Below are 10,000 nucleotides of genomic sequence, written 5' to 3' on the forward strand. Positions count from 1 at the left end.
ACACCAGTTGTCGTTACCTGTGTAGCTTACTTTGTCCTTTGGAAGAGAGAGAGGTCTCGAAACCTGCGCGATCAACTTCAGGGGAACGAAGATTTAAAATTGACAAAGACCGTGGTGTTGATAACAGCAGCTTTTCTTCTCACTTGGCTTCCCCTTCAGGTTATAACCTTGGTTTTCCATTTTTGTATTTCATGCAGGAACATGTCTCCCTTTGTAATGTATGTAATCAAGTTGCTCCAGTATGGAAACTCGGTCATAAACATTTTCATTTATCCTGCCAGAAATGAGACATATAGAAAAGCTCTTTTCAAAAAGCTCTCTGTTTTTAAGTGCTCATGTCGAAATCAGCGGATTCATTCATCTCCAAAAGACATGAGCATTCCTGTTATTACTTTGGTGCCCATGGCCAATTCCACCAAAACTCCTGCAAGTTTTGATAATTTTCACGAAAATACAAAACTTTACTGAAATAAGTGCAAATTTAAAATGACGAACATAATCAGGAAATACATATAGTATATAATGCCTGGTGTATCGCGAATTTTTGTTTAATTAAGAAATGTGCAACAAAAACAACACCTATACAGCGGTAACAAGCATAGTAAAACGCATATTAATAGCTTTACGTTTCGAATGCTACAACATAAATCGTAGGCAGCCCAAGTTCGCGTCACTAGAGAGCGTGTAATAATTGATTACTAGTGGGAAGATGACCTTTGAGTGCAAGCGGTGTTGCGTTACAGGCAGGCGTTGAGAATTTAAACGCGTTGTAAGACTTTGTATGGGAAATAAAATACCGATCGATTATGAAGCCCAAAAAACGCTCAATTTAACGTTCATTCAATAAAAGGGACGAAAATGACTCACCTCTGGTGGTTTCTTGTGCCTTTTGGAGCTTATTTTACCGTTTCGGGAATTCCGTGTTTTCAATGTTCTAAGTTCAGTCTTCCACCACAACTAGCCAACTGCACTTCGGTGAATAGTTGTTAATTATTACAGTTGAGCCCACGTTTCAGTGGTGTTCGTTTTAGAGCGCGATTAGACAGAGAGTGTCTAATCGGCGTGGGTGGGTGGGTCGTGGGTCCCTAACCCTTTTTTTTTTTTATCAACGACTGGAAAGTCTCGAAACAGACAAGACCTAAGACCTATGACAAATTTGGACCGAGCACTGAGGGAGCTGATATATATCATTTTTTATCTTCAAACAAACAAGACCCACCTTCCACCTACCCACAACCCACCTACCCACGCGAAGGGCCTGAATATGTCACCGGGGCATTACGTCCCAAATCTTTGAAAATATGGAACAGTGTCAAGTGGATTCTTTAAGGTTCAGTGCCTCAAGCGTAAGATTCGTGATACGTGTTCACGAAGATTATGTCGTCTAACCAATTACAGCTATGACATTATTATCATGAAATGGTGAGTCTTCCCAAGTCCTTTCAAGTAAGACTTTCAACCATAGGCCCCCCTCACACAAACATTATTTATTGACTGTCTCGTTTCCGGCTTACATTTTTCACTTATATCCAGGTTTGCATGCAGCTGCATAATTAAGAGCAAGCGCGAGATCAATGATTGGTCAGTCTTCGTCAAAGGTCGAGTTTATTTATGACTCAGCCTCGCTAGTGAAAAGTATAATTATTTTTTTGTTAAGAGCCTTTCCCTTTGCCAAAGCAAAATTAAGATAAAGTCGGGAGAGAGAACGAGAAAAAAAGACTTCACCGTTCATGATATAGAGGAGGTAAGATCTTTTAAACACACGTCAAGAAAATATATTAATAGTTCAAACTGAGCAAACTTGAATTGAACAGATCCTGCGGTTTAGATTTAAACAGTTTAGTTTTAGGATATAGTTGGTCCATTTTGTACAAAGTAACATGATGGAAGAATCTCGAAATACTACTGAGCGCTAAACTAAAGCTATCAGTTTTGAAATTATGTTGTCGCTACTCAACCTCGATTGCATGAGTTTTTTGGAGCTGCAAGCAAGTCAAGGTGAACAGCTAAAGGTGATTGTGAAAATATTTTATGTCCGTTTTTTCTTTGCCTTCTCATCACCAACTCATTTTAAGATATAAAAATATCTTTTGTTGCATTTAATACTGAGAACTTAGCCATGGCTAGGGAAGACGTACACCAATTTTATGATCTTCCTTGCATTGGGCATTCGTCACAAAAATAAGGCAGGTGGTCGGTTTCTTGAAAAAATATCTATTCATTTGTTTTAATCTTTGGACAGAATAAACACTAAAGGGATAGTACTACAAAAACGTCACGTATATCGTGGCTAAGTTTAATAAATTTCGATTGCATCAACTAGCATGCAGAAATAAATTAACATTACTCATTGAAATCCAATCTACACGAGTCAGAGAGCAAATAAATACATTACGTTTTCCGATTGCATGAGAACGAATCACCTGCAATGGGTCCGCAAAACTCAACAAAACTCACTAACTATCTTATAATTGGCAAAAAAAAAATAAATTGTTCTTTCGACTCGATGCACCATTGAAATCGCGGCAAATTTGTGTGCCATCCCGCGTCAATATATTTTTTTTTCTGCTGCCCTGGCAGCTACGCGCTTTCAAACCGCGAAAACTGAAGCGGTATTAAGGACGGTGTCTACTAATGAAAGATATTTTTGCCCCGGTGCGTGATTATTCAGGAAATGTAGATCTTAACAAGTGCTATTGAAATCCAAAAAGAAAATTGGGGGTAACTACGCATTTTTCAAACATAATTCCTGAATAATATTTATAAAAAGCTTTAAAATACAAAGCAATGTATGACGTTCTTTCTCGAATGGAAGCTTAATTATCTCTCAAAAATGCATGGTTAATCCCAATTTTCTTTTTGGATACCAAGAGTTCTTACTAAGATCTACTTTCTCCGGATAGTTTTAAACTGCGCAAAAATATCCCTGTATTAGTAAGCATCGGGGATAGAAAATCCGAGTATTTGGAGATGCGCAGAACGTATGCATGCGCAATAAAAATAGTAGGCACCGTCCTTAAATTTAACAGCTTCTTTCAATTACAAAAGTCGTATTTATAATATTTCACCGAAAGTCTCGTGTAAAATTTGTTCCTTTTTTTTAAAATTCAATTTACGTTCACTGCCTGAAGGCTCGTTCATGATCCCTATCCGTGAAGACCAGATAGTTTGACCTCTTGCAGCTGCCATGATCTCCAAGTCCTTGGAAATCGTACGCCCTCTCTCAAAATCCTTATTCATAGATTCTTTGGAACGTTAAAGCTTCCACGTACTGTTCGTCGCAATACAAAGCTCTTAGCGCCAACATTTATTCGCCTTTCGCATCCTGAAACGTTTCTCAGTCTTAAAAGCAACTTAAAGAGAAATTGTCATTGTAATGAAACTAGCCAGGAGGCCTTACGTTCTGACTTTAAAACGATTAAGTGAAGGTCATCCGGTAAATACGCCAGTCTTAACCACCTTCAGCCATACATTACCCAGCAATAAAACACAAAAGAGGCTGTAACAGCTAACTTACTTTCACTCAATTTGGTAATTGTTCAGTGCAATGCCATCTCAATTATGCGGTTTTTGACGCAGAAGACAAATTTGCCAGTCATTGTTTTGCTAAATGTATTAGCTTTCGACTAATAATTTTTCCTTGTTTTTTTGTTTTGCTTTAAAATTAAGGTCTCTCTCTTCTGATCACAGCGAGGGGAGTCCTGAGGTGCTGCCCGTGACCCCCCTTAGTGACTGTCAACAATATAATACAAACCATATCTGTGAGACTGGAAAAGAGTAATTTGTGTAACCTGGAACTGACTTCATCTATCAAGTTATTTTGTAGGTTTGTCCCTCCCCTCGCACTCACTGTTAATTCGAAAAACTGTCACTTTCACTGAACGAAAACAGCGTAGTTGTCGACATGACTAACCGGTGTGAGAGAGTGTGACTCCCACTAGCTACGCCCGTGTGTTAATCAAGTAAATCAATTATTTTATCTTGATATCCAAATAATTGAGGTCTCGTCTTGTGCCTCGACTGTTATTATTCCGAATATCACGAAGAATTCATCTTGCGATTTTTTTAGTGGTAACTTCTGACGTCACAGCATGCCTAAATGGAATGCACCGTCCCATTAAGTATGAAAGAGCGGGAAAGTCTTCCACGGCAAACTTTTTAAGAGTAGATCAAACAGTCCAGCTTAGTTTAAGCGGCATTCCTTTAGCATGTTTGTATGTTTACCGGACTATTTAAAAAAAGTCACTGCTTACGAGCCAGGAGGCCCATCAGGCCGGCGCTTATCTCCGGTTTCCGTATAGCATGAAGCGACTAGGAGTATTTATACTCCCCCCTGGATGGGATGCTAGTCCATCGCAGGGTTACCCTCAGCATTACGCCGGTACCCATTTATACACCTGGGTGGAGAGAGGCACCGTGAGAGTAAAGTGTCTTGCCCAAGAACACGACACAATGTCCCCGGCCGGGTCCCAAACCCGGACCACTCGCGATCGATCCTGAGTCGAGCGCACTAACCATGAGGCCACCGCACCTCCCATAGCATTGAAGAATTCTGGTAGCTCCAACGGGGCTCGAATCTTGTTGGAGCCACTTGAATCTTTCAGGTACCTATTAGAGACATTTGCTTAGATTGTCCAGAGCGAGAATTAGTGGTTCTTTTAGCATATTAAATATGGTCTTGCCAAAACACACAACATATGTCTTCTTCAAGCTAAATGTTTTCTAATAGTTCTAGAGTCACGTTGGCGCATTGGTCATGAATCATGAATCCCACCTCTGCGATAGTATGTGCCGGGGCTGAGTTTAAACTGTTACCTGATTCTCCGAATAGTCCAGTTCTCCTCACTCACAGCCAATTACAATTGGCCGTGGTGCAATTAATACTGCAACGTCAGACGTGGATTGTACAGCGGCTTCTAGAGGCGCCTTATGCATGCTATCGACCCGATATGGTAAGCCTCTTATTGAACCCGAAAAGCCCGTTACGGCGAGTGGTCAATTAAGTTTATTATTATCATCATGATCAGAACATAAGTTATGTTTACCGAGGCGTTGAAAGAGATGCCGAACCTTGTGTTATTCGCAAGTGAATTAAACCGTATGAGGTGCACGGCCACTGAGTATGGGACTAACTGCAGGCGAATTGGCGTCGTACACGTTTGATGGTGAAGCCGCATGACTGACGTACAGGTACTTACATTATAAGTGAACTCTTGCAAAAGCACATCGTGGCCCTCTGAGTGATTTGAAGATCGATTAAACATTTCAACAAGAGCTTCCTTGAACTTGGGAATCCTAAAAGTATACACAACAGCGTTCATGAACGAGTTGCTATAATGCAGAAGCTTGATAAGGAAGACAGCATTAGTGGACAAGGAACATGTTTTGCAGAAATGCACCAGAATGAAGACGAGTTCGAACGGGAGCCACGAGAAAACAAAAATGGCTGTGACGCACAACAAGGTTACGCTCAGCCGCTGCTCAAGTTTCATGTTCTTGCATCCTTTTGCGCTGTTTTTCCTGTTGATTTTTAATATGATGAATACATATGCGGAACAAGCAACTGCCAAAGACAATGTCAAGGACAGAATCACCACGGTGTAGAAGGCCTCCTTTATAATGCGCAAATAAAAAGCGACGCTCATGGCAGCGACGCATGCGGAGAGAATCCACGTGGCAGCGATGCAACCGAAGTAGACGTTTCTTGAAATCATTCGAAATTTGAAGGGAATGGACACAGCGATCAGTCTCTCCACGGATACAATCGCCAGAGTGAAAACCAAAGCTAGCCCAGACAGAATATCTACCGAAGTGTAAACCATCGGCAGCACGAGGCCTGGAGTCCAAGCTTCAGAATCTACCACGTATGAAACAAAGAGCGGGACAGATACGGCTCCAACCATGAAATCAGCAATGAATACGTTAATGAGAAACTAGTGCGTGTGCTTTCGACGAGGCTCGGTTTTGATAAAAGCAGCGATGGATACCATGTTTGTGACCACAATGAGAACAGAGACAATACCATACGATGTCGCCCAGAGAGCAGTTTGTGACGCCTTACTTGATGTACCCGTAGAATTGGTCATCTTTATTCCTGCCATGAAGAGACAAAACAAGTTTCTTTATTGGTTTTCTGTTCTTAGCTTTGCCCTGTCGGCGGGGTAGTGCCAAAATACACTGTGTATTGGTGGGCCACATTGTGGCAATGTCCAATTATGGTCATAGTGCGCTCAATATTCGTCGTGTGTACTCAACAGACAGATATCCTGCGATATACGTAATTATGTGTGTCGCGGAGAAAAATGGCAGTTTTTCCAGCTTTTTTTTTTCCAATAAACATAGAAGATTGTGCTTTGTCATCAATGTGTTGAAGAATAAAACAATTATTCAGCGCAATCTTGCGGGAATATCGCCTGACTTTAGGCAACTTTCGATTCTCATTCAGACCCTATTTTCAAAGAATTAGAACTACTAAAACTTTCCGATATTAGACAGCTAGAATTGGGTAAACTTATGTTTGTTCTTAACCATTCTCTTTTGCCTTCAAAGTCCAACAATTATTTTTCTTTAAACAAACAAGTCCATAGCTATGCCACTAGACATGCGAACGATTTTCACCTTCCTTCTTGTAGAACAAACTTTCGTAAATTTTCTGTCAGTTTCCAAGGACCTACTTATTATAACTCTATAGAAAATGATATTAAAGAATCTAATTCTCTCCACTTGTTCAAAACGAAGTTGAAAAAATATATATATATGAATCATTAGTTATAAATCTTGTAGTAAATAGTTATATTTCTTCTCATGTCTGATATTATTTTCATTCTTGTTGTTACTTGTATCATACTTTATATTCTGTCAACTCAGTCTTTGTAATTAGTTAATTTAAACTTACCTTCATTGTATTTTACTTTTGATCCAGGCCTTACCGTTAATGTTAACTTTATTTTTATTCTGAGGGAGCCCAATGTCTATAAGCCTCATGGTTTCTTTTTGGGCTTCCTCGCCACTTTCATTCTCTTTTGTGTAACCGTTTTGTTTTATCGTTATTTGTATTTCGTGGTAAATCAAATAAATCTACTGATACTGCCTACGGCCTCGTCGGCTAAGTATCAGGCGATATTCCTCGCGATTACGCAGGATAATAGTTAACTATTCACGTCCGAGCAATTTGCGCGGAATTTGCGCCGGAAAATGTTGGAATAAATGAGTTTAAATTATCTTAGCTTTTTGTGCTGTATTATCTCATTGCAAATGTCCACCACAACTAGCCACCTCCACTTCGGTGAATAGTTGTTAATTATTACAGTTGAGCCCACGTTTCAGTGGTGTTCGTTTTAGAGCGCGATTAGACAGAGAGTGTCTAATCGGCGTGGGTGGATAGGTCGGGGGTCCCTAACGCTAACCTAATCCTAACCCTAACCCTTATTTTTATCAACACTGGAAATTTTCGAAACAGACAAGACCTAAGACCTAAGACAAATTTGGACCGAGCACTGAGGGAGCTGATATATCCATTTTTATCTTCAAACAAACACGACCCACCTGGCCACGACCCACCTACCCACGCGATTTAGCATCACCCGATTAGACAAAGAGAAGAGTAAGGGCCGATTTACACGGTACGATTTTTGTCGCATGCGACAACGGCTTACGGCAGGCCCACGACATGATTTACGATTGTTGTGTACGTCAAAAAATGTCGTAGCATTTTAAAACATGTTTTAAAACGCTGCGACAATCGTAAGCCATGTCGTAGGCCGACAAAAATCGTACCGTGTAAATCGGGCATTACGCCCCAAATCTTTGAAAATGAGGAACAGTGTCAAGTGGATTCTTTAAGGTTCAGCCTCAAGCGCAAGATTCGTGATCCCTGTTCACGAAGATTATATCGTCTAACCAATTACAGCTATGACATTATTTTACAAATGGTTAGTCTTCCAAGTCCTTTCAAGTAAGACTTTAAACCATAGGCCCCCCTCACACAAACCTTATTTATTGACTGTCTCGTTTCCGGCTTACATTTTTCACTTATATCCAGGTTTGCACGCAGCTGCATAACTAAGAGCAAGCGCAAGATCAATGATTGGTCAGTCTTCGTCACAGGTCGAGTTTATTTATGACTCAGCCCCGCTAGTGAAAAGTATTATTATTTTTTTTGTTATGAGCCTTTCCCTATGCCAAAGCAAAAGTAAGATAAAATCGGGAGAGAGAACGAGAAAAAAAGACTTCACCGTTCATGATATAGAGGAGGTAAGATCTTTAAACACAGGTCAAGAAAGTATATTAACAGTTTAAACTGAGCAAACTTGAATTGAACAGATCCTGCAGTTTAGATTTAAACAGTTTAGTGTTACGATATAGTTGGTCCATTTTGTACAAAATAACACAATGGAAGAATCTCGAAAGACTACTGAGCGCTAAACTAAAGCTATCAGTTTTGAAATTATGTTGTCGCTACTCAACCTCGATTGCATGAGTTTTTTGGAGCTGCAAGCAAGTCAAGGTGCACAGCTAAAGGTGATTGTGAAAAAAATTTTTCTGTCCGTTTTTTCTTTGCCCTCTCACCAACTCATTTTAAGATATAAAAATATCCTTTGTTGCATTTAATACTGAGAACTTAGCCATGGCTAATGAAGACATACACCAATTTTATGATCATCCTTGCATTGTGCATTCATCACAAAAATAAGGCAGGTGGTCGGTTTCTTGAAAAGATAACTATATATTCATTTCTTTTAATCTTTGGACAGAATGAACAATAAAGTGATAGTACTACAAAAACGGCACGTATAGTGTGGCTAAACGAGGCGGGATGTGTTTAATAAATTTCGATTGCATCAACTAGCATGCAGAAATGAATTAACATTACTCATTCAAATCAAACCTACACGAATCATAGAGCAAATAAATACATTACGTTTTCCGACTGGATGAGAACGAATCACCTGCAATGGGTCCGCAAAACTCAACAAAACTCACTAACTATCTTATAATTGGGAAACAACAACTTGTTCTTTCGACTCGATGCACCATTGGCAAATTTGTGGCAAATCCGTGTTCCATCCCGTGTCAATTTTTTTTTTCTGCTGCCCTAGCAGCTACGCGCTTTTAAACCGCGAAAACTGAAGCGGTATTAAATTCAACAGCTTCTTTCAATTACAAAAGTCGTATTTATAATCTTTCACCAAAAGTCTCGTGTAAAATTTGTTACTTTTTTTTTTTTTAATTCAATTTACATTCGCTGCCTCAAGGGTCGTTCATGATCCCTATCCGTGAAGACCAGATAGTTTGACCTCTTGCAGCTGCCATGATCTCCAAGTCCTTGGAAATCGCACGCCCTCTCTCAAAGTCCTTATTCATAGATTCTTTGGAACGTTAAAGCTTCCACGTACTGTTCGTCGCAGTACAAAGCTCTTAGCTCCAACATTTATTCGCCTTTCGCATCCTGAAACGTTTCTCTTGAAAGTAACTTAAAGAGAATACAAATTGTCATTTTAATCAAACTAGCCAGGAGGCCTTAGGTTCTCACTTAAAACGATTAATTGAAGGTCATCGGGTAAATACGCCAGCCTTAACCACCTTCACCATTCATTATCCATCAATAAAACACAAAAGAGGTTGTAACAGCTACGTCATTTTCACTCAGTGCAATGCCATCTCAATTATGCGGTTTGTGACACAGAAGACAAATTTGCCAGTCATTGTTTTGCTAATTGTACTAGCTTTCGACTGATTATTTTTACTTTTTTCTTTGTGTTGTTTTAAAATTAAAAATCGAAAGTGACGTCGATTTTAGCCGCCGCCATGATCATCTGTGTCAAAATGATGGCAAGACACCGGCGATCCGAATATAATAAGCGAGTTTTGTTTCTATTTTATGGTAATTCAAGGTACCGTGGAGAGAACCACATGGATCAAAAAGATGACAAAATGCTGTCTTCTAGTCATTGAATGTTCCTGTTCCTGTTTTACAATCATAATTTCAAGGCATTTTCCA

General features: G+C 39.7%; 2 protein-coding genes and 1 pseudogene across 7 annotated transcripts in view; 2 read left to right on the forward strand and 1 right to left on the reverse strand.

The window, feature by feature from the left end:
* Nucleotides 1-1,074, forward strand: part of LOC138003658 (adenosine receptor A1-like) — a 12,422-nt gene extending 11,348 nt beyond the window's left edge. For 4 of the 5 annotated variants that reach the window (XM_068849850.1, XM_068849873.1, XM_068849883.1 and 1 more), the window contains one exon: nt 1-1,074. This exon is cut by the window's left edge and continues 486 nt beyond it. In XM_068849850.1, the coding sequence (XP_068705951.1) occupies nt 1-468 (468 nt within the window). In that variant the 3' untranslated portion in view covers nt 469-1,074. The other variant, XM_068849866.1, reaches the window with a different exon arrangement.
* The window catches only part of LOC137972181 (adenosine receptor A1-like), a 10,419-nt pseudogene extending 4,333 nt beyond the window's left edge, over nt 1-6,086 (reverse strand).
* LOC138003638 (adenosine receptor A2a-like) overlaps nt 1,588-10,000 on the forward strand; it is a 17,930-nt gene continuing 9,517 nt past the window's right edge. The window contains exon 1 of one of the 2 annotated variants that reach the window (XM_068849838.1): nt 1,588-1,744. Coding sequence is in view for 1 of the 2 variants with exons in the window: in XM_068849824.1 (XP_068705925.1) it covers nt 8,164-8,253 (90 nt within the window). In the remaining variant the exon portion in view is untranslated. Of the gene's footprint in view, nt 1,745-8,138; nt 8,254-10,000 lie in introns of those variants that run through there. The other variant, XM_068849824.1, reaches the window with a different exon arrangement.

Source organism: Montipora foliosa, chromosome 1 (genome assembly GCF_036669935.1).
Source record: "Montipora foliosa isolate CH-2021 chromosome 1, ASM3666993v2, whole genome shotgun sequence".
Classification (NCBI taxonomy): domain Eukaryota; kingdom Metazoa; phylum Cnidaria; class Anthozoa; order Scleractinia; family Acroporidae; genus Montipora; species Montipora foliosa.